The 26,602-nt window shown below is 43.0% G+C and overlaps 1 protein-coding gene across 6 annotated transcripts in view; it reads right to left on the bottom strand.

Annotated features, from left to right (window-relative positions):
- PTPN13 (protein tyrosine phosphatase non-receptor type 13) overlaps positions 1 to 26,602 on the bottom strand; it is a 329,585-nt gene that overhangs the window by 233,466 nt on the left and 69,517 nt on the right. For all 6 annotated transcript variants that reach the window (XM_077275828.1, XM_077275826.1, XM_077275830.1 and 3 more), the window contains one exon: positions 11,175 to 11,294. In XM_077275828.1, coding sequence (XP_077131943.1) covers positions 11,175 to 11,289 — 115 coding nt within the window. In that variant the 5' untranslated portion in view covers positions 11,290 to 11,294. The remainder of the gene's footprint in view (positions 1 to 11,174; positions 11,295 to 26,602) is intronic.

Below are 26,602 nucleotides of genomic sequence, written 5' to 3'. Positions count from 1 at the left end.
AGTTATGACAAACTGTAAATGAGGGTACCATAAATACAAGCAACCAACTATGCAATGTCAATAGGTAAAACTAATAGCAGCTGAAACTAGAACCACGAGATACAGTGGAATAAGCTGCGTCTCTGGTGGACATTGCCTTGGACATCAATATTTATAGTGAGGCCACCCATATAAGTTGGTTGTGTTGCAGCTGCTATTACTTGTAACTTACATTTAAATAGACTATTATTCTGGAATACTAATATCCTATTAACATTGCAGAATTGGCTTCTTGTATTCATGGTATATACTATTTTCTGTACGGACACCCCCGGAGAACTGCACGATCCCGTGAGACTACTGCTCATACGCGATATCTCGGTTCACAATGTGGACGATGCGTCCACATCAACATGATTAGGAGAGGAAGAGAAGGGAGAGACGCCACAGCGAGGTCAGCGCTTGGACCGGACCACCCTTATTTACATACGGCATGGGAGCATGGTATTTTCGGGTTATATAGGGAAAGTTGGGAGCTGATAGAAACATTTGGGTGATGCATCATAGGAGCAGTCAAAGGTGGTGCCACTTGTTCATAGGCTCTTTTGAGACAGGTTGGTGGTGACAGGTACCCTTTATGAAAGAGTGACTCTGCTTTAAAGGGAAGGTGTCGCACTATATATTTTTGTATAAATAATTATTGTATAATCAATTATTTTTAATAATAAAACTACATGCTACTGTAACTTTTTTTATTTATTAATTCTTCAGCCTCTAAAGGCTGCCATTTGCATTTGCGTAAGTGTCCGAGCATGACACAGGCTTCTTTCACACTTCCGTCGGCAGGAGTCCGTCATAATGCGTCAATGCGACGTATCGACGGATGTCTTAAAAATAGTGAAAACCGGATGCAACGCATCCTGTGTCGTGACGGATGCGTTGAATTAGGCGCTGCCTGAATTTCAATGTATAAAATACGAGAGAGAGAGAGAGAGAGAGAGAGAGAGAGAGAGAGAGAGAGAGAGAGAGATTGAGATTTTCCCTTGACTAAAAAATCCTTCCGGGCATGCTCAGAATAAAAAAAACGGATATGTCACTGGATTCCAGTTTTTGACGGTCAGCGACGGATCCTGCGCCCATAGGCTTCCATTATAGCCAACGACGGACAGCGCAGGACCTGTCGCTCCGCCCGACAGACAGAGGTTTTTTGACGGATCCAGTGCACGACGGATGAAACGGAAGGCCATCCGTCACAATCCGTCGCTAATACAAGTCTATGGGAACAATCAGGATCCTGCAGGACAATTTGCAGGATCCTGTTTTTTAAAAAAACAACGGATTTCAATGGGAGCTAAATGACGGAAGTGTGAAAGAGGCCTTACAAACATCAAATACAGCAAACCCCTATACATATGAGACTGTGGACACTGTCTGACCGCATCTCCTGCATTGCGGCTCCCTCCAGCTGTGACTGAGCACACCCCTAGGGCAGTGGGAGGAGATGCGCCATTTCTTTTTAAGCCCACAGCTATGCTAGCTTCACTTTCCCCCGGTCACTGCCCACAGTGCTCAGTGTACCAGTTTGCAGAGGTCCGGGATGAGGTATTGGCAGTGAGCAGTGTTCGCAGTCTCACAGTAGTAGTACAGGACCTGCCTGCTGACCACTGCTCCCCACAGTGATTAGACCACTGATCTCTTTCTGCTGTCCCCTATCGTCTGGGAAATTACGCAATTGATCGATGATAAACGGAGAAGGCCGCAGGCTGTTTCCACTAATAGGGCGGTTACGAGTATATGGTATATACACCTCCAATCCCAACGCATGGCATATGTGTATCTACCTTTGATACGGTCACAGCGAACTCCACAATAACCCAAGACTACTCGCTGTCACCAGCAGCCATTTTTTAGTACAGATAGCTATCCAGCAAGTCCATGTCCAACCCTTACAGCACATTTATAGATACTAGTGAAGTGAAACATCAATCTTCAGACAGTTGTTTCAAGCAGGGCCGGCCCGAGAGATTACGGCGCCCTAGGCGAAACTATTTTGTTGCGCCCCTACTACTTTTAACATACCTCCCAACTTTTGAAGATGGGAAAGAGGGACAAAGTTTGCAAATTTTAGGCCACACCTCTGACCACACCCATTCATAACTAGCCACACCCATATCCACGTCCCAACCACACCCATTTAGCACTGCTGATCACACTGTTTCATAAAGAATAATTATAAACAAAAAAATATGGCCACACATGATGCTCCATACTGTATAATGGCCACACATGATGCTCCATACTGTATAATGGCCACACATGATGCTCCATACTGTATAATGGCCACACATGATGCTCCATACTGTATAATGGCCACACATGATGCTCCATACTGTATAATGGCCACACATGATGCTCCATACTGTATAATGACCACACATGATGCTCCATACTGTATAATGGCCACACATGATGCTATGCTCCATACTGTATAATGGACACACTTGATGCTCCATACTGTATAATGACCACACATGATGCTCCATACTGTATATTGGCCGCACATGATACTTCGTACCGTATAATGGCCACACATAGCTACTCCTACACACGCGGCTGCGCTCCGTACACACGCGCTCCGCTCCATACTCCTCGTACACACGCGGCTCCGCTCTGTACACCTCGTACACATTTAGCTCTGCTCCATACACCTCATACACACACGACTCCGCTCCATACACCTCATACACACACGACTCCGCTCCGTACACCTCATACACACACGGCTCCGCTCAATACACCTCATACACATTCAGTTCCGCTCCATATACCTTTTGCCTTTTGAAAAGATTTTTTATAATTTTTTCTATTTTTTTCTCTGGCGCCCCCGTAGGGTCGGCGCCCTAGGCGGCCGCCTAGTTCGCCTATACGTTCGGGCTGGCCCTGGTTTCAAGGTAGCTACTTACACTGTGTGGAACTAACAAGATCGCATTGTTTCCTTCCAGGAGAAAGCTAATCTGCAAGTTTTTTCCAGAAGGCATTTTACAGCTGGTTTCCTTAAAGGGGTTGTCTAGTCTTCAGCTACAAGTCTAGACTGTGTCCAGCCTCGCTCAATTCACTTACATTGAGCAAGGCCGTGTCCTTCTAGTAGAGGCACATGACCACATGTATGCAAATCGTAACATAAAGTGCCTGCAGACTTGTAGATTAAGACCGGACAACCCCTTTAAGGAGAACCAGTAGCTGTTCTTTCTCCAAAACCTTTTAGTTTCAGAAAGAAGCATAATCAGCCAGAAATACTCATCATAGAAAAGTTATTTGAACCATTCAGCATAATAACCTGCAAGTTAAAGGCCCATTTACGTTAGATGAGTCAATAATAAGGGTGCAAGTGTTCAGCCTGTCTTAACAAGATGGCAATTACCCTATTTTATGGACTATAAGATGCACTTTTTTCCTACAAAAATGTGGAGAAAAATGGGGGGGGGGGGAATCTGATATCCCTGCTCTGGCTGCTGTGGGGAGGTGGGGGAAGCGGGTCACAGGAACCAGGAGCCGGCAGCTGTGGCTAACTCCTGTGCCCACTGCTAAAGAGAAATGAATATTCACTGCATTCCATGCCAATGGGAGTGGAGAGCAGTGAATATTCATTTCTCTTTAATAGCGGACACGCTGTAAGCCGCAGCAGCCAGTTCCTACAGCTGTCGGGAGTTTGCGTGTGCCCGCTACTTAAGGGAATTAATATTCATTGCTCTCCATTCCCACTGGCGTGGAATGCAGTGAATATTCATTCCCTTTAGTAGCGGCAAACATGAACGTCCCGCAGCTGCAGGATGCCGGAGGCTCCGGATAACACTGTGCCTGCTATTAAAAAGCAATGAATATTCACTGCTCTCCACGCACATAGTCCTGGCTTGGGGAACCGTGAGTATTGTGGCAGCTGTCCTAGGCTTGTAAGCAGCGCATGATGTCACTGCTATGCGCTGCCTACATGCATAAATCAGCTGCTGGCATCGGAACAGGTCGCTGTGAGGAAGCGTAGGAAGGTAAGTATAATGGGGTTTTTTATGTTTTTCTGATCGGAGCCATGCATACTAGGATGGGGATGGGGGCCAATCATACCAGGATAAGGCTGGGGCCATGCATACCAGGATAGGGATGAGGGGGCCATGCATACCAGGGTAGGGACAAGGGGGGCATGTATACTAGGATAGGGATGAGGGACCATGCATACTAGGATAAGGATGGGGCCATGCATACCATGATAGGGATGAGGAGGCTAAGCATACCAGGATAGGGATGAGGGGGCCATGCATACCAGGGTAGGGACGAGGGGGCCATATAAACTAGGATAGGGATGAGGGGGGTCATACATACCAGGATGGGGATGAGAGGTCGATATATACCAGGATAGGGGATATTAGTACAGAATTTACCACATTTTTTGCTTCAGTTTTTTTTCCTAATTTCCTCCTCTAAAACCTAGGTGCGTCTTATGGTCCGATGTGTCTGTGACAATCACGCAAAATACTTGTTCCTTGTTCTCGCGCAATAATTTTTAAAGTAGGTTTAAAAAATCATCCTAACTGGCTACATATCTCCCTGTGTAAACAGGTGATGTGCTGCCAATAATGTTCTATATGCTCAGAACATTTGTAGGCTTGGGTAAATAGGCCTTCATTAGGCCACTGATCGTCTTGCTTGTAGACAATCGGCAGTCATTTAACAGCCATAATTGGCATGTTTAAAAGGGTTTTCCAGTCTTCTGTTAAAAGTCTTCAGTCATTCTATGTGACTACAGAATTCTGAATCCATACAGCGCACACACCATATACTGTCAGGATTCTCCGGAGTTGCTGGAGAGTGAGATTGTGGTCACCTGACCGCAAGCATGTGATTTCCAACTAGACGTGCCTGACCTCGCTCAATTCACTTATATTGATCAAGGCTGAGCACGTCTAGTCGGCACGTGACATCATGTATGCAAATTGCATAATTGCGATCACATGACCTCCTGCTTTCGCTGGCAACACAAGAGAATCCCAACAGTGTGCGCTGTAAGAATTAAGAAGAACGTGACTGCAGACTTTCATCTTATACCCGGACAAACCTTTTAAATGTGCCATGCCTTTTTTAATCAAGGATATGGAAGCTAAGGAAATAAGTGTTTCTAGACATAAAGTAAAATACAAAACACAAGGACAAATACTATACAATGATTTGTAACGTGCTGCTATATTCAATTTCTTTTGACCTTTTTGATACAGGCTGTACTACAATGTTTACTCATCACATGATGTAGCATGTCCTTCCAGCTAGTTCTCCCTTCCCATAACAAAATGCTTATTGCATGTAATTACGTAGGAGGGTAGATAAACCAGATTTGGGCTTGGCATGCTGAATAATACCTTCTCTGAGCAGCACCTACACAGAGATGTCATCACATAAAGCTAGTCTATAATCTCTTCTGTTTATGTAATATATTATACAGATTTTATTACAGTTTAGTACACTCTCACACAATAACTTTTACACTATGTGACAGCCGTGCACCTGAGAAACGTACAACACGTGGTTAAAGCAGAATGCTAATATGAAAAGCATACAACCTGTTCAGTCAAAAGGAATAATACAGGACCTAAATATTGCATTTGAAATACTATTTATGCAAATATGAGCCAATATGCCACCATTGGAGTCATGTTTAATGATATTTAGAAAGTTATGAACAGTAATTTACATACTATATGATCCTTTGAGCTAATGAGGATGGTAAATAGGACCTATCGCATGTACCAAATAAGTTGTATTCCTGAAATAAAATCACATACAGCCTTGTAAATTTAAAGGAGTTTCCTTCACACCATAAATGGTTAAAACAAGCAACTTTGAAAATCACTTGTTATTAAAAAATACTCTCCATTCTTAAGAACAGGGTGATTTTTAATGTTATTGTTTACGATTCGTTACCTAGATTACTGGACGATTTTGCAATCCATCAAATGTCAGGTCTCCTAGGCAAGGAGTCCAGTCCAGTAGTGTCTGTAAGTGCTGCACTGAAGCTGGATTCACACATTCAAGGAGTTGTCCGGTCTTAAACTACAAGTCTGGAGTCACTCTGTCACGGCAAACTTGTGAATCCTCAAATAGCATGCACTGCACATTGTGGTGATTACATGACCACAAGTATGTGATTTGCACACATGCGGCCACGTGCTAACTAGATGGGTGCAACCTCGCTCAATGCAAGTGTATTGAGTGAGGATGGAAACAGTCTAGTTGGAATGTGGCTAGGAGCATACATATTGCACATGTGGTCACTTAACCGACCGCTTACGAGCCAGCACCAGAAAATGCTCACAACGCGCAGTGTACAAGATGTGAGGATTTACAAGTCTGCAGTCACGTACAGTGACTGCAGAGTAGTAGCTTAAAGCCCCCGTCTCACTAAGCGAGATCGCTAGCGAGATCGCTGCTGAGTCACAAGTTTTGTGATGCAACAGCGACCTCAGTAGCGATCTCGCTATGTGTGACATGTAGCAGCGACCAGGCCCCTGCTGTGAGATCGCTGGTCGTGTCGGAATGGCCTGGACCTTTTTTTGATCGTTGAGGTCCCGCTGGGTAGCACACATCGCTGTGTTTGACACCTTACCAACGACCTCGTTGACGACTCAGACACTAAATCGTCATAATAGCTCCCATGTGACATCGTTGTACAGGTCGCTACAGGTCGCTGGTGAGATGTCAAACAGTGAGATCGCAGTTGCGATCGTTGGAAGATCTCACTGTTTGACATCTCACCAGCGACCACATAGCGACGCAGCAACGATTCCTGAAGGTCGTATCGTTGTCGGGATCGCTTTAGCGTCGCTAAGTGAGACGGGGCCTTAAGACCAGACAATCCCATTAAGTGCCCCTGCATTTCTCCAATTCTGGAGAGTCAAAGCTCCCTTTCCCTGCAGCACAGAGTTCAGACCAGTGGCTCAACAATGCTGATGGGTCTGTCGTGAGAGAGGATTGCAATATTGCTGCGGTTGTGTAGAATAACCCAGTTGTCTTTGTCCTGTGAAGTCAGAAAAACTCTAAAGCCTTATGTCAGGAGGAGAAGCCATCCTCGGTGATAGTATTCCCTCTCTACCAATGACTGTGAATGTATCTGTGCCAAGTGGAAACTCTGATTCAACGGGAAAGCTCTTGCTGCGAGCTGTGGAGAATCTGTCATATTCCCATCCGAGAGCTCCAGAATACAGTTGGGGTGTTGTTGGGTGAAGGACGAACCCTAAAAAACCCAGTCAAGTAATTTTTGAACAACTAGAGCTCCAGATAGAAGGACTGTATATGGAGAAGTTCGCCTTCCATGTGCTGTCTGGTTTATTCCATCCACTTCCTTAGGTTGTCCGGAACCGAGAACTTGAGTGCCTATTCTAGTCTGGAGATCCTGAGAAGTGCTTTTTGGGGACAGTGGAGTCACAAGAAATGCTTGGTCCCTAAACTTGAGAGATGTCACTTTTCTTATGGTGGATTGGAGTGAACATGGTCCTGAAGAGATGTTGTGGGAGCCCATGAACATGAGTAGGGTCCCAATTTCTCTGCTGAGGGTCCTCGCAGGCATGAAGAAGAGGATGCATGTGTACTGTAGCACTAATGCCAGTGCCCCTTCATTCTCCATGCAGGGACACCAACGTACTCACCACTGCGACCGAAAGGCATGCTCCCTGCTTCCGGTGTCTGTGTCCCGGCGGAGCAAGTAGTTCAACCATGCGTCGGTGTGAAATACCCACAGACATGTTCGTTTTTTTATTAGCAGCATCGGCAGCAAAACGTCCCACACACGTGCACACTGATGACACACGGATAACATCCGTGAGTCATCAGCGTGACACATACCGGTGCCTAGGAAAAAACGGTACAGTTTGCACTGTTGCCAGGCGAAGGGGGCTGAATACAGCTCTGAACATTGTTGCCTGGTCTCCGAGTTCAGAGCGACCAGACAACAATGATGGAAGTTGTATTCAGCACCCACTGTGTACATAGTGTGTACATTTAAGAATTAAATAAAAAAATTATTGTGGGCTCCCGTGTAATTTTGATAACCAGCAAGAGCAAAAGCCCACGGCTTGTGGCTGATGTTACTAATCTGAGTAAGGGGACAATATCCCAAACAGTTTCAAGGCTATTAATAATGGCTCACCGCTGTTTTCTTTGCCTTTACTGGTTAGTTTACCGGGGACCCCAGAAAAAAAATTAAGTAGGGTTCCCCATAAATTCTAACCAGTAAAGGCTAAACAGACAGCTGTGGGCTGATATCAATAGCCAGGGAACAGGCTATGGAAATTGTCCCAATTCCAGCTACCAACAACAGCCCTCAACCGCCCCAGAAATGGCGCATCCATAAGATGCATCAAATCTGGCGCTTAGCCTCACTCTTCCCAATTGCCCTGGTGTCGTGTCAAGTTGGGTAATAGGGTTGGGGTTGATATCAGATTTGTGTTGTCAGCAGATATCAAGCCCAGGGGTTAGTAATGGAGACACATATATAAGGCACCACTATTACTAGTCATATTGTAAAAAAGATACAACAAGAATAAAGTCCTTTAATTGAAAACACACTCCACCCTCACTTCCGATTTATTACTGTAAAAATGAAAATAAAAAACTTATTTCTAACTTGCCTGACAAATAGTCCATTTTTCCCATGCCAAAATCCATCTCTGCTTCATCTGGATGGCTTTCTGAATGGTGGCATGATCAACCATTCAGCCTGGCATCCAGGAGACAGTGAGCTGAGCGTCAGTGTGCAGCTTCAATAACCTGCGATGACGTCATTGAGGTTACTGTCTGTCACTGCCAGCTGTTCCCACACTCAGTACACTGTGAGCAGGCCGGTGAACTACGGTGCAATTTCTCATGGTGCTAGCGGTGATTTCATGGAGGTCACCACAGTTCATTGGGCCGCTCACAACGAGCTGCCCGTGGGAACCAACCGCAGCTTCAGTGACCTGTAGTAACCTCAATGACTTCACCGCAGGTCACGGAAGCTGCACTCTGACGCTCAGCTCAGGGTCTCCTGGATGCCAGGCTGAACGGTCGCATCATGCCACCGTTCAGCAAGGAATCCACATGAAAGAGATAGATTATGGTGTGGGACAAATGGATTAACATCGGACAGGTGAGGAATATGGCTTTTTTTTATTTTACATTAATAAATAGTTTAAAGAGGGTGGAGAGTGTTTATTTTAAATAAAGGAATATGTGTCTTTCTTTCAATTAAAGGAGTTTATTCTGGCGGGGAATTTTTTACAATATGACTATGGGGTTAGTAATGGGGGTTATAGACGCCTCTACATTTCTATCCCCTGGGCTTGATGTCAGCGGCCATAAAACAGTTGACATCAACCCCAACCCTATTACCCCACTTGCCACCACACCAGGGCAAGTGGAAAGAGCAAGGCTAAGCACCAGATTTGACGCATCTTATTGATGTGCCATTTCTGAGGCCTCTGAGGGCTGATGTTATTAGCCTGGGAGGGAGGGCAATATCTATGGCCCCCCTTCCCTTGCTATTAATATCAGCCCACAGGTGTCTGTTTAGCCTTTGCTGGTTAGAATTTATACGGGTACACTACATTTTTTTTTCTGGGAATCCCCCTTTAAATTAACCAGTAAAGGCTAAGCAAACAGCTGTGAGCTGTTATTAATTGCCTGGGAACATTTAGGGCTAATGACCCCTTTCCCAGATTATTAACATTAGCCCCCAGTGGTTGGCTTTCCCTCTGCTGGTTATGAAAATTAAGTGGAAGCCTGCCCATTTAAAAAAAAAAAAATGATTTTATTTACTAAAAAATAAAAAAACAATTCAGAAAAAAAACACAAAGCAATGATTATACAGTACACTTACATCTATCTATCATGCCCCATCACTATCTCTTATCTTTGAACATCTTTAATACGTAACACTCTTTAATTTCTATGTTGCATTTCATTCCATACATGTTACACTAACAGCACACGGATCTCACACAGATGTCACATACGTACACACGGATGGCACACGAACACAGACCATGAATTTAACCAGTACTTGTTTTTCCACTAACAAAATCACAAGGAAGGTGATGTCACCTTTGTATTGTCGTCAGGTGACATCAAGCCCACGGCTTGGAATGGAGAGGTGTCTAAGACACCTTATCCATTACCAATAATATAGTTATATGGTAAATAAAGACACAGCAACTACAAAGTCCTTTATTTGAAATAACAAAACAAAACACACTTTTCCATTTTTATTTAAAAATAACAAAACACAGTTATACTCACCTAACGCCTAATTCCACCGAATCCCTCATCTCCTGTAATAAAACAAAAATTAAAAGACAACAATATTTCTCATCTGTCCTTTGTTCTATCCCACGCCGTAATCCATGTCTGGGGGATAAATAGTTTTCAACTTGGACAGTGCCAAGATGCGACCATCCAGGCTGAGAACCACTGGTGAATGAGCTGCTGCGAGCACAGCATCACTGACCAATGGTGACATCATCAAGGTTATCGTCAGTAATTTCCCAGTAAGCACACATTTGACATGGTGTGCAACATCTATTTGCAGCCTTGTTTTCATCTATCTCCCACTGTTTCTCTCTTTTTGTGGATTGGCGCAGTTGTTTTATTAACTATGTACTCCAATTTCTGCAACTGAACATCTATAAACAGAAATTCTGAAACCAACATCAATTCTTATGAAAAGAGTTCAGGTTATCAATATCAGACTGATGGGCGTCCAACTCCTGACACCCCCTACAAATCAGCTGTTTTCGGCTCTGGCAGTGGCCAGATGTATTCAAACGGTGAAGGGAGATGAAAATAATACATCCCTGTTTACGGTGAACTGACTGTTCCCAAAAAAATCCAGTTCGGCTTCTATTCACCTCAATAGGATCTTAGCTGCGGTCTCTTAAATGGCTGCTACATAATTAAACTGCATTGTACTATTTTATGTCTATTCACGATCTACAACTGACCACCAGCTGAAAACAGCTGATCGGTAGGAGTGACGGGTGATATATGCTCACCGACCAGAAATTCATGATCCATTTTAGGGATAGGTCATCAATATCATAAGCCTGGACCTCTCCTAAGAAATATAAATATTAAACATTACAAGTTAATTTACAATAAGGACAGGTCCAAATGACCATTACCTTTTCTCATCAGTTGTTGCAAGCTTTCAGTGCTTTGGTTCAATACGGCCCATAACTCTTCCTCTTCCAATGGCCCACCTCGCACCTCCAGGGCTTCAGCTAGTGATACTTGCATATTATCTATGGAGCAAAAATGAACAGGAAAAAGCATAAGCAATGCAAAAATTGTCAAAAAAAAAATTGTCACCAGATATTAGGGGAGTTTGGGTTAAAGACAAAGAATTCAAATTACACCTTTTTTCCAATGATATCCTCCTAACACTCACAAAACCTCATACATCACTCCCCAACCTCCATTCACTGCTTTTAAAGTTCATCCAATTATCAGGGTTTAAAACAAACACAACTAAAACTAAAGACCTCCTTATTAACATGAATGATTCCCATCTAGGTCATTTCCAGAGTAACTTTAAATACCACTGGCGCACCACCTCTCTCAAATACAGTGGGGCAAAAAAGTATTTAGTCAGTCAGCAATAGTGCAAGTTCCACCACTTAAAAAGATGAGAGGCATCTGTAATTTACATCATAGGTAGACCTCAACTATGGGAGACAAACTGAGAAAAAAAAATACAGAAAATCACATTGTCTGTTTTTTTATCATTTTATTTGCATATTCTGGTGGAAAATAAGTATTTGGTCAGAAACAAAATTTCATCTCAATACTTTGTAATACATCCTTTGTTGGCAATGACAGAGGTCAAACGTTTTCTGTAAGTCTTCACAAGGTTGCCACACACTGTTGTTGGTATGTTGGCCCATTCCTCCATGCAGATCTCCTCTAGAGCAGTGATGTTTTTGGCTTTTCGCTTGGCAACACGGACTTTCAACTCCCTCCAAAGGTTTTCTATAGGGTTGAGATCTGGAGACTGGCTAGGCCACTCCAGGACCTTGAAATGCTTCTTACGAAGCCACTCCTTCGTTGCCCTGGCGGTGTGCTTTGGATCATTGTCATGTTGAAAGACCCAGCCACGTTTCATCTTCAATGCCCTTGCTGATGGAAGGAGGTTTGCACTCAAAATCTCATGATACATGGCCCCATTCATTCTTTCATGTACCCGGATCAGTCGTCCTGGCCCCTTTGCAGAGAAACAGCACCAAAGCATGATGTTTCCACCACCATGCTTTACAGTAGGTATGGTGTTTGATAGATGCAACTTAGTATTCTTTTTCCTCCAAACACGACAAGTTGTGTTTCTACCAAACAGTTCCAGTTTGGTTTCATCAGACCATAGGACATTCTCCCAAAACTCCTCTGGATCATCCAAATGCTCTCTAGCAAACTTCAGACGGGCCCGGACATGTACTGGCTAAAGCAGTGGGACACGTCTGGCACTGCAGGATCTGAGTCCATGGTGGCGTAGTGTGTTACTTATGGTAGGCCTTGTTACATTGGTCCCAGCTCTCTGCAGTTCATTCACTAGGTCCCCCCGCGTGGTTCTGGGATTTTTGCTCACCGTTCTTGTGATCATTCTGACCCCACGGGGTGGGATTTTGCGTGGAGCCCCAGATCGAGGGAGATTATCAGTGGTCTTGAATGTCTTCCATTTTCTAATTATTGCTCCCACTGTTGATTTCTTCACTCCAAGCTGGTTGGCTATTGCAGATTCAGTCTTCCCAGCCTGGTGCAGGGCTACAATTTTGTTTCTGGTGTCCTTTGACAGCTCTTTGGTGTTCACCATAGTGGAGTTTGGAGTCAGACTGTTTGAGTGTGTGCACAGGTGTCTTTTTATACTGATAACAAGTTTAAACAGGTGCCATTACTACAGGTAATGAGTGGAGGAAAGAGGAGACTCTTAAAGAAGAAGTTACAGGTCTGTGAGAGCCAGAAATCTTGATTGTTCGTTTCTGACCAAATACTTATTTTCCACCAGAATATGCAAATAAAATGATAAAAAAAACAGACAATGTGATTTTCTGTATTTTTTTTTCTCAGTTTGTCTCCCATAGTTCTACCTATGATGTAAATTACAGATGCCTCTCATCTTTTTAAGTGGTGGAACTTGCACTATTGCTGACTGACTAAATACTTTTTTGCCCCACTGTACCTAGGAATCAATCACACAACCTCGTATTCCATTCTATACAAGAATAATTTCCCTCCACTATATAAAAAATTGGATCCTTATTGACAAAATGGAATTCACTCCCTCGCTCAATAATTGGATGCATCTCAGCAATAAAAATGACTTTTCTCCGAAAACATTCATATCTTTGAGACTTTACCCATATCGGTCCCACTCAGATATTTACGTGATTTGCCAGCATTCATTTTAAACTTCATATGGTCAGGACAACGTTATAGAATTCCAAAGTCGGTTATGTTGGCTGATAAAAAGATGATAACTTTATCATTATTATTGGGAATCGCACCTCCGCACGATCCTCCTGTGGTCTTCTAAACCTGCCTATAAGAAATGGGTGGCTTGGAAAGTTATGGTTAGCCACAGCTCACCCCAATTCCCTGCCCTGTAATGGGGCTTACTATCCTCCTTCAATAGGCCTATTATGTCCAATGATGAACATTAGAAATATATGGAGGATCTGCTCTAAAAAAAAATCATCTGGTATCACTGAACTCTGCTCTTACTTCCTTTTCCATCCGAATTTCTCTGAAAATCTAAGCCACTAAAGACAGGGGTATGGACTCAATCTGGCTTGTTTAACTTTGCCGAAATAATCAAATATAAAACGCAAACATTACGTTCCTATGATGAGCTGAAACCAAAGTTTCCTCTCCATTCTCTTTAATTATTCCAATACATTAAGATCAGGCACTTTGCCTCATTCTTATTCCACGGTCTACAGGCCTCCATTCCTACTTGCTTCGAGAGACTATGCAAAAATACGTCAACAACAAAGGGTTTAATATCTAGTATTTACAATATTCATATATTGAACCATAATATCTAGTATTTACAATATTCTACAGGCTCCAGACACAGATTCCTGAACTAGACACTCATATGCTCATTTGGGAGGAATATCTGGGCAAAACACTAACAGTGGTAGAAAAATGTTTGAACCAGAGCAGCTAAGACTGTATCTTGTATTTCATACAAGTATAAAATTCTTCATCTCTGGTACCACACACCATAATTTTTTACATAAAATGGACCCATCTATTTCTTCCCTTTGCTGGCGGTGTGCCCTATCTAGAGGGTTCTATTTTTCATATTTTTTGGGACTGCCCTTTGATTAAACCATTCTTGGTGAAAGTCCAACTCCTCACTAAGCAACTTTTTGGAGTAGAAGTCCCTCTAGTAGTCCTAAAGTATTTATTATTTACATAGCGCCATCATATTCTACAGTGCTTTACAGACATTATCATGACTGACCACATAGGGAATTTAGATTGTGAGCCCCAATCAATACTGGGGTCTTTGGAGAGTGTGAGGAAACCAGAAGAAACACACGCAAACATGGGGAGAACATACAAACTAATTGCAGATGTTGTCTTGGTGGACCCCAGCGCTACAAGTTTTGATGGTTTTATCCAATACCAGAGACTGGATTAAAAGTAGTAAAGGGTCAAATAATGGAAACATTTTCTTTGATTCAAGCTCTAGGATCCAATTTTGTATTGCAGACGCCAGAGTATAAATGGTGGCATGTCTGTGTGGCTGGATAACAATGTAATAAATCACATTTTACAATTGGAACGTGTTGATAAATCTGCCCCTTTGTTTCTTCTGCAAACCATGTTTTGTTCTCAGATTTATTTCTTTTTGTGACCATGCAAGAATAAACTGATAAAAATGGCCTTGGATTTGGTAATGAAAGATAACCAGCTAACAGTTCTGAAACCAACTGGTGTAAATGATGGACTCTGTTTCGCAATCATCTATCTCTATCTAACCATAAGACAGCGGAGTGTATCTAGGCTTTAATTGAATCGACCACATAGCTTGTTTGTGCATCTTTGTGACAAGCACATTTTACTGTGGCAGGAGATGTTCTAGTAACCACTGGCATCATAGTTATCAAGGGAAGCAGCTTGGTTGCGTAGGTGATGTGTTCAGTCTCATGAGAGCCTCATTAGGGAAATGGAGAATTATGAAGCATCCTTAATTAAGGTGAAGTACACATGCACAACTTGAACCTTGACCATTTGTGGAAAAATTGGATTCACAGGTAAAAGCTAAGATGACAAACAATGACTGTGACCGGTCAGGTAAACCTGTTCATAAAGTGTTTGTGTCACCCTTTCTTTTCAAGAGTGCACTTCTTCCTAGTCTCCCAACTTCTTAGGCCTTTTTCACACTTCCATTTTTACAATCTGCACAGGATCCGTCAAAATGTTGAAAAGACGGATCCTGTGCAGATTGTAAAAAAATGGGTGCACTGGGCCCATTTTTCTGACGGACCCGTCGAGGCTTTATGCACCTGTTGTGTATGCGTCTTCGCAGCGGTTTTCCGCTGCGAAAGCGCATACACAACACAACCCAGGTTAAAAATAATTAAAAAAATAATAATAAAAAAAAAAAATCGCAATATTCTTACCCTCTGGCGTCCCACGCAGCGTTACCGATGCTCGCCATGTTCCCGGCAGCTGGCGTTCCAAGTAATGCCTTGCGTGCAATGACCTCTGATGACATTGCGGTCTTGCGAGACCGCGACGTCATCGGGTCATTTCGCAATGCATTACTGGCAACACCAGCTGCCGGGAGCATCGGTAACACTGCGCGGACGCCGGAAGGTGAGAATATTGAGATTTTTTTTTTAAATTTTTAACATTATATCTTGTTACTCTTGATGCTGCATAGGCAGCATCAATAGTAAAAAGAGAGAGAGCGAGCGAGAGTGAATTTCCCCGACTGGAAATTCTTCCACGCATGCTCAGTTTCAAAAGACGGAACCCGTCGCTGGATTCCTGCTTTTGACAGTCAGCGACGGATCCTGCGTCCATAGGCTTCCATTATAACCAACGACAGGCAGCGCAGGATCCATCGCTGAGCAATTTTCCGACGTACAGAAAAAACGTTCCTCTGTGATTTGTCCCCGCCCGACGGACAGCAATTTTCCGACGGATGAAGTGCACGATGGATGAAACGGATGGCCGTCACAATCCGTCGCTAATACAAGTCTATGAGAAAAAACAGGATCCAGCAGAAAAATTTGCTGGATCCTGTTTTTACAAAAATTGACGGATTTCAACGGGAGCTCAAAGACGTAAGTGTGAAAGAGGCCTTACTTGGGAGCAGGATGTCATGCGCAAAACGCTACTTCATTTTTATTTTTATCACAAAGATGGCATCACACCAGGAGACAGAATTTGTAAGAAATTATAATATATTAACTTCTATTACGGTACATTATTTATCAATAAGCTCTAATAGGGTGCATACAGAGCAACTTTATCATAATTCGTGGATATTGCGCCTGCTACCATGGACCTCTACCGATCTGATATTATTGTAGAATTGGAACAACACACACTGTGAATATGCTATATTGACTAGGAGAATTTATTGACAAACACATGGAAAGATATGTATAGTCTCATGCCTTCCCATTATATTCTCCACTCTGCTTCCCCTGAGTCAGACCATCTCCCTGAGCTGCCTTGTGCTCATGGTCAGCTCTGCTCCAAGAGATTCTCCACCTGGCTATAGGGAGGCGCGACCACATCCTACATGAATTTAACCATGCTCTGTCCTGCAGAGTTTATCTTCCCCAGCATATCACTAGGCAGCAGCAGTTTTATTAGGTAGCTCCTCCCACCACTCCTGGCCCAATCGTTGGTTCCCAGTTGCTTGTCTCTAGTTCCTATGGGTGCATGTTTATTTTGTCTCTCCTGTTATTGATACTGCTACTTTACCATTTATCCTGACTTCTCTACTCCTGACCTCGACTACGTATAGTGAACCTGTGCTGCCTGACCCCGGGTTGTCTGACTACATCTTTTCTTCTGTCCAAATGTACCTTGTACCCGTGTTTCTGACGTTCTGTGCAGCTGCTGCAGACCCGGGAACTGCCGTGGAGTGGTACCAGGTGTCTACCGATAGCCCAGCCTATCCTAACGATCAGCTCTATTGAGAGACAGGTAGACACTTAGTCATGCCCCTCTAAGGTAAGCCCATGGCGCATTGGCACACACACACACGCACCCATACACAGCAGGTAAAATAAGTATTGACCACGTCACCAATTTTTCAAAGTAAATATACTTCTAAAGATTCTACTGCCTTGAAATTCTCACCAGATGTCATTAGTAACCCATCCAATCCAGAAAAGCAAATAAATCAAACCAAAGGTGCACATAAATTAAGTTATGTGTAGTAATGAGAAATGACACAGTGAAAAAGTATTGAACACATGAGATGCAAAAAAACATGGAAAGTAATGACAGCAGCTAGAATCTACCAGCAATTAAAAAGCAATCCTGACACTTAGTGAAAAGTTATATCAGCTGGTACAACTGATGGCCTATAAAAAGATGTCTCATTACCAAGGTGCACACAAGAAACATCTCATGACGGATAAACCCAGTGAGCTGTTCAAGACCTTCGCAATCTTATTGTTGAAAAGCAGATGCCATTGGTTACAGAATTTCCAAACTTCTGAAGGTTCCAGTGAGCACAGTTAAGGCTATAATACAGAAGTGGAAAGAACATCATTTTCACCATAAACAGGCCATGAACAGCTGCTCTCTGCAAGATTTCAGACAGAGGTGTAAAAAGAATAATCAGAAGAGTTGTCGAAGAGTTAAGGACCACCTGAGGGGAGCTACAGACAGACCTGGAATCAGCAGGTACAATTGTTTCACGGAAAACTACAAGTAATGCACTCAACCTCCCTGGCCTGTATGCACGCTCACCATGCAAGACTCCATTGCTGAACAAAAAGCATGTTCAATATATTTTACAATTTGCTCAACATTTAGGCTATGTGCACACGTTGCGGATTAGGCTTAGGAATTTCTGGTGCGGATTCTGCCTCTCCTGGCAGAAAACGCACCTGCGGTTTTTTGTGCGGTTCCGCAGCGTTTTTTTGTGCGTTTTTCTTGCGGATTTGCTGCGGTTTTCACCCCTGCGGTTTTCTATAATGGAGTGGGTACAAAAACGCTGCAGATTCACAAAAAAGAAGTGACATGCTACTTCTTTTAAACCGCAGCGTTTCCGCAGCGGATTTTCCGCAAAGTGTGCACAGCATTTTTTTTTTTCTCACTGATTTACATTGTACTGTAAATCAATTGTGGATCTGCAGCGTTTCTGCACATCAAAAAACGCTGAGAATCCGCAGCAAAACCGCAACGTGTGCACATACCCTTAGACAAGTCTGTGAAATAATATATAGATGAGCCTAAAATTGAACTTTTTGGATGCCTTAATATACACTGAGTTTGGAGGTCAAAAGGCACTGCATATTACCCTAAAAACACCATACCAACAGTGAAGTTTGGAGGTGGCAACATCATGGCATGGGGCTGTTTTTCAGGTTACGGCACAGACAAACTTCAATTATTTGAAGGAAGGATGAATGGGCAAATATACAGAGACATTCTTGGTAAAAATCTGATATCATCTACCAGGATGGTGAATATGAAATGAGGTGGACATTTCAGCAAGACATTGATCCCAAACACACAGCCAAGAAAATTCTCAATTGGTTTTAGAGAAAGAAAATAAAGCTGCTAGAATGGCCCAGCCGATAACCGCTGGCGCCACCTTGGTGGAAACAAACTTTTTTTCCTGTAGCAAAATGGTGCCGTGGTGGCGCCTGCGCAGTAGCATCTATCTGGTTCCGAATTATGCTACTGCTCAGGCACGGCCGGCGCCATTTTTAAGGAAGAATTTTTTTTTTCCCTCAAGAAATTTATATCACTAAATAAAATGAATATATGGAAATTATAGATACATCATGCTACACCGTGTCTGCGAATTGAGATACTGATTTGGCTTTTATCCTAAGTCATATTGCACGACTCGTTAAAGGGTTGATTGTGACTTGTAGGATCGCTACTTCCAACAGGTGGTGCTATAGAGTTAAGTCCTCTTTTTCTCAGAAGAGGCAATTTGCATATTTAATTTCCCAGAGGAGCATTGTACGGCAAATAAGCCTCCTTACCTTGACAAGCCAGCTGGTATGTCACTCTTCATAAGGAGAAACGATGCCCCTTAGACCCCAGTCCAGAGCCTCTCACCTAGCCAAATCAGTTCTCATGCTTCGCACTGACGAGGGCCAACAGCCCGAAACACCGTGTCTGCGAATTGAGATACTTTTTTGGACAGTTCAAAAAGAGTCTTACTTTTATGTATTGTGCAATTATTTCTAGACGGTTATCAACCTTGGCTTGACGGGAGACTACTCCAGAGATGCTGGAGGCAATGGTAGCACTTTTAGGTCATGAAGGCAGATCACAGTAGCACAAACAACATATGGCCTAGTGCAGTCATGTAGAAAAACGACTCCTGAGACCTTTGTAAAAATGGCCGCACAACCAATTCAATTACCAAATCAATGTAATGCAGAGTTGTTAATGTACCCGGAATGAAGACTAGAGATGTCCGGCTACTGTACATCATGCCATATTCCTGTGTGTAGGAATGGTGTGAACGTTGGTTGTAGAACCAGTGGTATGACCATTTCTTTAAAATATCCAAAAAGCTGTTTTTTTCAACACAACACCAGGCAGAATGTTGCTCAAGCTACTGTGAGCAGCTTCTGTGTCGTAAATGTGCAAATATGCTCTGCAATGGTCAGCAAAGGAAGCTGCCAGCAGCGGATCTTTTTGATTTATGTCCCCAAGAGCATTCAGTGTGGCAGAACATTCCTCAAACAGCCATTAATCACCTCACTGCTAGCAGCCAAGGTATACAAGTGCGGGTATTTCTGTGCATAGCGCTCATACTCTATACTGAATAAATCGAGATGTTTGGAAAATGCTGTTGCCATTTTTCATCATTTGCCTATCATCCACCTTTATCGATCCTGTGATGCTATTATTCCACAACCTTTCCTTCTTGGTGCTGCAACTTCAATGTTGAGGGGTGCATAGCGCATGAGCATCCCTGAAAAAAAGAAGCAGATACATATGCTTTTCTCCCCAGCTGCTGACGTTTACAGAGCTCTGAAACTGCTCAATTATTCATCTTGATGAATTAGTGAACACTGCTCACAAAGTACCATTGTGTTTCAAAGTAGGATATTTACACCATTTTATCTATTTATGTTACCACCATAAAATTTTTCTATCAGCAGCAATGGACATGTGGAGATTGCAGAGGATCAAAGGAATTTTCATGCCAGGCTAACAGTTTCTCTGGAAAGATGCCAGAAACAATAGCACATGCAAACGTGTGGCCAGCGACTGTGCGGAGAAATAACATACGTTTCACATTACTCATAGACAGAGAAAATAAAGAGGTCAAATTCAAGTGCAACTTAAAAGGCACACTGCCCATGCAAAAAAGCATCGAGATCGTCCATAATGGTCATTTCTGAAAAATCTTGTCTATTAACGATTCATACATCATCCTATCTACTTGTTGTGCACACGGACATAAATGACGGTCATTATAACACAGCCTTCTAGTGATGCCTATCTACATTAACAGACTCTGAATCATTGCTTCTGGGTTGCAAACTAAATACAGCTTTATTATCTTTTATATTCGTCTTACTTATTTTTCCTTTGTGCTTTATAGAGAATTCATACATTTGCTTTGTATTTCTAGCCTTGGAAACAGCTCATTCTACAAAATTGATATTGATACTATAATATCAATTACTTATATTTTGCATGAATACCACTACTATAAAAAAAGTACCAACAGAGATAAAATAACAAGAATGACATCTAGCTGGTGGCTTCCAGATTTCACCAGAAAAACCTGTCTTTATGAAGCTTGTATAAAAGTTCCAGGAAATTTGTAAACGCTCCCACAATATAGTATATACTTTGGATCAATGATTAGAATCCTGATCACAGGCACACCATCGTGAAGTCTTCTTTACTCTACTTACATGCATTTTAAATGGTGTAATAAATCATTGTGGAGAGTCAGGAAGTGGTCTGGGCAGAAAAGAAAGCTGGTGTGGGTGGTACAGACAGACATATTTCAGAACTCATTTTTACTCCCACGTACACCGAGCCTTTAGAATGGCAAGTAATTATGTGTTAAAGATGTATGCACTTTTAATACACTATGTTTTTAAAAAATTGACCAGAACAAATAGCCTGGGACTGATTACAAATAAGGCTACTTTCACACTTGCGTTTTTCAGCTTCCGTCACAATCCGTCAATTTTTGAGAATGCAGGATCCTGCAAAAAAATTCTCTCTCTTTCTCTCTCTCGCTCTCTCTTTTAATTCCCGGAATTTGTGGACGACGCATCCGTCATTACACTGGATGCGTCACACACGTTTTTCCCTATTTTCGTACGTCATTTTGCTGCACAACGACGTACAGCCCTAATCGCAAGTGTGAAAGTAGCCTAAGTCTACTTTCTCTATAGAATAAGCTCTACTCATGTTCATGGGTTGTGTCCAGCAACGCAGCTCATATATTCATGTAAGTCAGGGCACGTGAGAATGCCAAGGAGAAATTGCCTCACTGTAAATTAAAAAAAAAAAGTTATATACAGTACAGACCAAAAGTTTGGACACACCTTCTCATTTAAAGATTCTTCTGTATTTTCATGACTCACCCCAAGATGGTTTGGGGTGAGCTGGACCGCAGTGTGAAGGCAAAAGGGCCAACAAGTGCTAAGCATCTCTGGGAACTCATTCAAGATTGTTGGAAGACCATTCCCGGTGACTTCCTCTTGAAGCTCATCAAGAGAATGCCAAAAGTGTGCAAAGCAGTCATCAAAGCATTAGGTTATTCAAAGTAGCCACCTTTTGCTTTGATGACTGCTTTGCACACTCTTGGCATTCTCTTGATTAGCTTCAAGAGGTAGTCACCTAAAATGGTCTTCCAACGATGATGAAGGAGTTCCCACAGATGCTTAGCACTTGTTGGCCCTTTTTCCTTCACTCTGCGGTCCAGCTCACCCCAAACCATCTTGATTGGGTTCAGGTCTGGTGACTGTGGAGGCCAGGTCATCTGGCGTAGCACCCCATCACTCTCCTTCTTGGTCAAATAGCCCTTACACAGCCTGGAGGTGTGTTTGGGGTCATTATAAACATAAGGATGAATGACCTCGGGGAGATCAAAACATCCAACACTGCGGAGACACCATCACGTGTTTCTCAACGCAGTGATCCAGAACACTGCCCCCATCCCTAAAGGGAAATATGCAAATGCATGTAGAAAAGCCACGGAGACACCATCACGTGTTTCTCAACGCAAGCAATGAATAGCCAGGTCTTTCACCGGGAAGGAACAACCACGGGAAGGGCAGCATCCAATAAAGGAAAACCACCTATGCCCAAAAAATTGGCCATTTTTATGCGCTAAACGCTCTCATTTTTCATATTTCTAGTGCAGTAATGCAGTTCAGTTTTCATGTTTGCATGTTTCAGCGCTGCAGTGTGCTGCCTTATTTACTTGACTGTATATGAGTTGGTTACTCTAAATTCAGCACCTGTTCACACTTAGTCTATGTTTGGATGTGATGGTCAGTTTTTTGAAATATATTCTTTAGCCTTCTGACCGAGCACTCCGCCTCCTAGCCACAGGTGTTTTAATCGCAACAGGTCCATTACCCCTCCACAGAGAGAGAGAATGTTAGTCTAAGAAGAGGTTTTCACAGGTACCCATTCACATGGAGACGTTTATTCTCAGCGAGGAAAGGAAAGCCTAGGACCTGGTATACGAGAGATGCCCTAAAGTGGCTACCAGGTACACATAAAATTGGCCATTTTTATGCGCTAAACGCTCTCATTTTTCATATTTCTAGTGCAGTAATGCAGTTCAGTTTTCATGTTTCATGTTTGCATGTTTCAGCGCTGCAGTGTGCTGCCTTATTTACTTGACAGAAGGCAGTCATTGACACGCTCCACAAGGAGGGTAAGCCACAAAAGGTCATTGCTAAAGAAGCTGGCTGTTCACAGAGTGCTGTATCCAAGCATATCAATGGGAAGTTGAGTGGCATGAAATAGTGTGGTAGAAAAAGATGCACAAGCAACCATCTTGAAAAATCAGCACCCCCCTGCATTGGCAGTATTCAAAGCAGGACTCCTAATTATGCTGGTACCTTTCAGAGCCATGTGCTTGTTCAAATGTCCTTCATGTCTATATGCGAATATTGTGATAATAGTGTAGACTGCCAGAGTGTTACTGTGTCATAGTAACGTTAGGGTAACACGATTGTTTTTCGCCCATTCAAAAAAATTGGTCCGATTATGCTAATCACACTCTAATCAGACTGATGAGAGTTTGATTAGAGTGTAATCTGATTTTCTCGGATGTGGAAATAAAAAAAAACAAAACAAAAAAATCAAAAGAAGGTTTCTCAATCTGCTTCATTCAATCTGTCTGAGAAAATTGCACTGCACTTGGATGTCATGCAAGTGTGGTCTAATTTTTCTCACGAACCATAGGCTTGAATGGCCAAGCGCGTTCCAATTACCGTACGTATCGTATCGTGCATGCTGCAATCAGACATGTGCACGGCCTCATTGAATAATATGGGGATGAGTGCTATCCATCATAAGGACAGGCAGCACTCATCTGATTATTCCAGTCATGCCCACGAGCCCTAACATAAGCTCATCAAGACTTCTGCAGAGTTCATCCTTTGTAAGACATAGGGTAAAATCTGCTCCAGGTCTGTACTAAAATCCGACAAATCCTCATGCAAAACCTTGATTTTGAAATACATTTACATCCAAATCAGCAGTGGATTTTTTTCCTGCACACTTTCCAGCCTGATCAAAGCAGGTCTTTTTGTGTACTAAACATAGTATTTCTGCTTAGTTTCAATAGTTTTCTATTACACAGCCAACAAAGCACTGCAGTCTATCCAGAAGGAAAATATTTTGTTTGGCATTGTCACATTTCCTAACAAACCACACCAGCCAAGTCTGGGTATGTAAGAGGTGTGATTTGCTCTGAAAATGGGGGTGGCTTCCCACAAACAAATCCTGACTTTGAAGCAACAATTACCCTAATTATTCCTGTTACACATGATCCTTAGCACTCGGCCGGTCATTAATCATCTGAATTAAGCTCACTGTTGACCAGTCACATGTGGTAAACATGAAATAGTGGCACCAGTCTTTCAGCATGAATTAATGGTCAAATACCAACCGGAAGGAAACCCTAGCTCTGCTCAATAGCAAACAGAAGGTCAGTAGTAACAGATATTACTAGGTTTCTGCTATCTCATCTAGTAGCATAATGTAGGGGCAGAGACCCTAATTCCAGTGTCACTTACTGGGCTGCTCGCTGCAGTTTTGATAAAATCTTTGTTTTATCTGCTGCAGATCTAGCAGTTCTCTGAATGCTGAGCTCTGAATAACCCTGCCCACACCACTGATTGACAGCTTTTAGGCATAATCAGAAAACTGACAGTGGTGGGATCTCTTAAATGTGGACGACTACATGGTCAGTAAATTTACTAGTCCTCTACTGATAATCTCCTAATAAAACTGATTTTATTAAAACTACAGCAAGCACAGTAAGGCTAGGGTCACATTGCGTTATGTGACCGCGTTTAATGGACTACGTTACACCGCGGCATAACGCGGTGTTAACGTAGTCCGTTAACGCCGCCATAGCCTGTAATGGTGAACGCGTCGCTAGCGCCCGCCCACATTGGGCGTGCGCTAGCGATGTGCCGTCATTTGAGTGACGGACCTCGGACGCTGCTTGCAGCGTCCGCGGCGCGCCCGAGGTCCGTTCCTCGCTAGTGCAGATCGGGGATCTGCGCTAGCGGGGACGCCGAACGCGGACCCTAGAGAAGCATTGCGTTAGCGCAATCCGCTAGCGCTATGCGCTTTTAACTAGCGCTATGCGCTTAACGGATTGCCCTAACGCAATGTGACCCTAGCCTAAGTGATATATTCCTGGAATCAGGGTCTCTGTCTCTACTTCCTTCTCTGAGATTATGTGGTAACAACCTGATGATGGAATCCTTTTAAAGTAGAAAAGCACTCACTGTAGTAATGTCCTATTCAGGTGTGGAAAATTGTGGTTAAGTCCATTTTTCCTTAGTTTTTTCCTCCTGACAATTTATTAAATAACTAAAAAAGGCAAATGTTAAAGCAGAAAACTATAAATAAATGCATCTACGGCATTAAAAATAGCATGTGAAGTTCAAAGCTTCTAATTAAATTGATCCCAAACAGCCCAAAAAATGAGTTGCAAGACACTGCATAAGACAAAACGAAAAAAAAAAAAAGTGCCAACTTCTCGAGACTATAAGAAATGTATTATACATAATTATAGATCATAAAAATATTAATGCCAGATTGGTGGTTTCACTGCTGCACCAATGGAGTCACAATACGGCTGGGACTTTTGACTTTGCAAATTAAGCAGTTGAGAACGTGTCAGAGGACGCCAACCAACTGTAAATATCTGCACCCATGGAATTGCTACATTTACTAGGATAAAGTTCTGCGGATTATGAAGACTATATCAAACACAGCTTAGGCTTCTTTCACACTAGCGTCGGGCTCGGCCCGTCGCTGTGCGTCGGGCCGACGTTCCCGACGCTAGCGTTGTCTCCGCTGCACAACGGGGGCAGTGGATGCATTTTTCCAGCGCATCTGCTGCCCCATTGTGAGGTGTGGGGAAGCGCGGGGAGGTGGGGGCGGAGTTCCGGCCGCGCATGCGCGGTCGGAAAAAGCGGACCGTCGTGAGCAAAAAATGTTACATGTAGCGTTTTTTGCTCCCGACGGTCCGCCACTGCACGACGCATCCGTCGCACGACGGGTGCGACGTGTGGCAATCCGTCACAATGCGTCGCTTCATATTAATCAATGGCGAAAAAACGCATCCTGCAAACACTTTTGCAGGATGCGTTTTTTCGGCAAAACGACGCATTGTGACGGAATGCAGTTAACGCTAGTGTGAAAGTAGCCTTATAGGCAAGAATGGGGCGGTTTCTGAGAGAAAGCAAAAATGGCTTCATAATGTCTTTTATAATCTCAAACTCCGAGTGTCTACCAGAACTAATGAACATGCTGCGTTTTTTTCTGGAATGCGATTCCGCTCAGGAAAAAAATGCAGCATGTGCACAAAAAATGCGGAATGCATTCTATTACATAGGATGCTTAATGTAAGCATTTTTTTCGCGGTTTTATTGCGTTTTTATAGCGAAAAAACGCGAAAAATATGCTACGTGTGCACACAGCCTAAATCCCACCATTCATAATAGATGTAACATTCGCCCGGCAGCTCTCTCTCCTGACTGCTCCTCACACAGGAGCCTGTATTCAATTCAAAAGAGCTGCTGCCAGACTTCCCTGACAGAGGCTCATCTGACCGAGAACAAAAGGTCTCAGAGGTCCAAAAGTGGACATGCTGGATCCT

This window comes from Ranitomeya variabilis, chromosome 1, assembly GCF_051348905.1.
Source record: "Ranitomeya variabilis isolate aRanVar5 chromosome 1, aRanVar5.hap1, whole genome shotgun sequence".
NCBI classification, from domain to species: domain Eukaryota; kingdom Metazoa; phylum Chordata; class Amphibia; order Anura; family Dendrobatidae; genus Ranitomeya; species Ranitomeya variabilis.
Note: the sequence above shows the minus strand (reverse complement) of the source record. Positions and strands in the feature narration are given on the sequence as shown.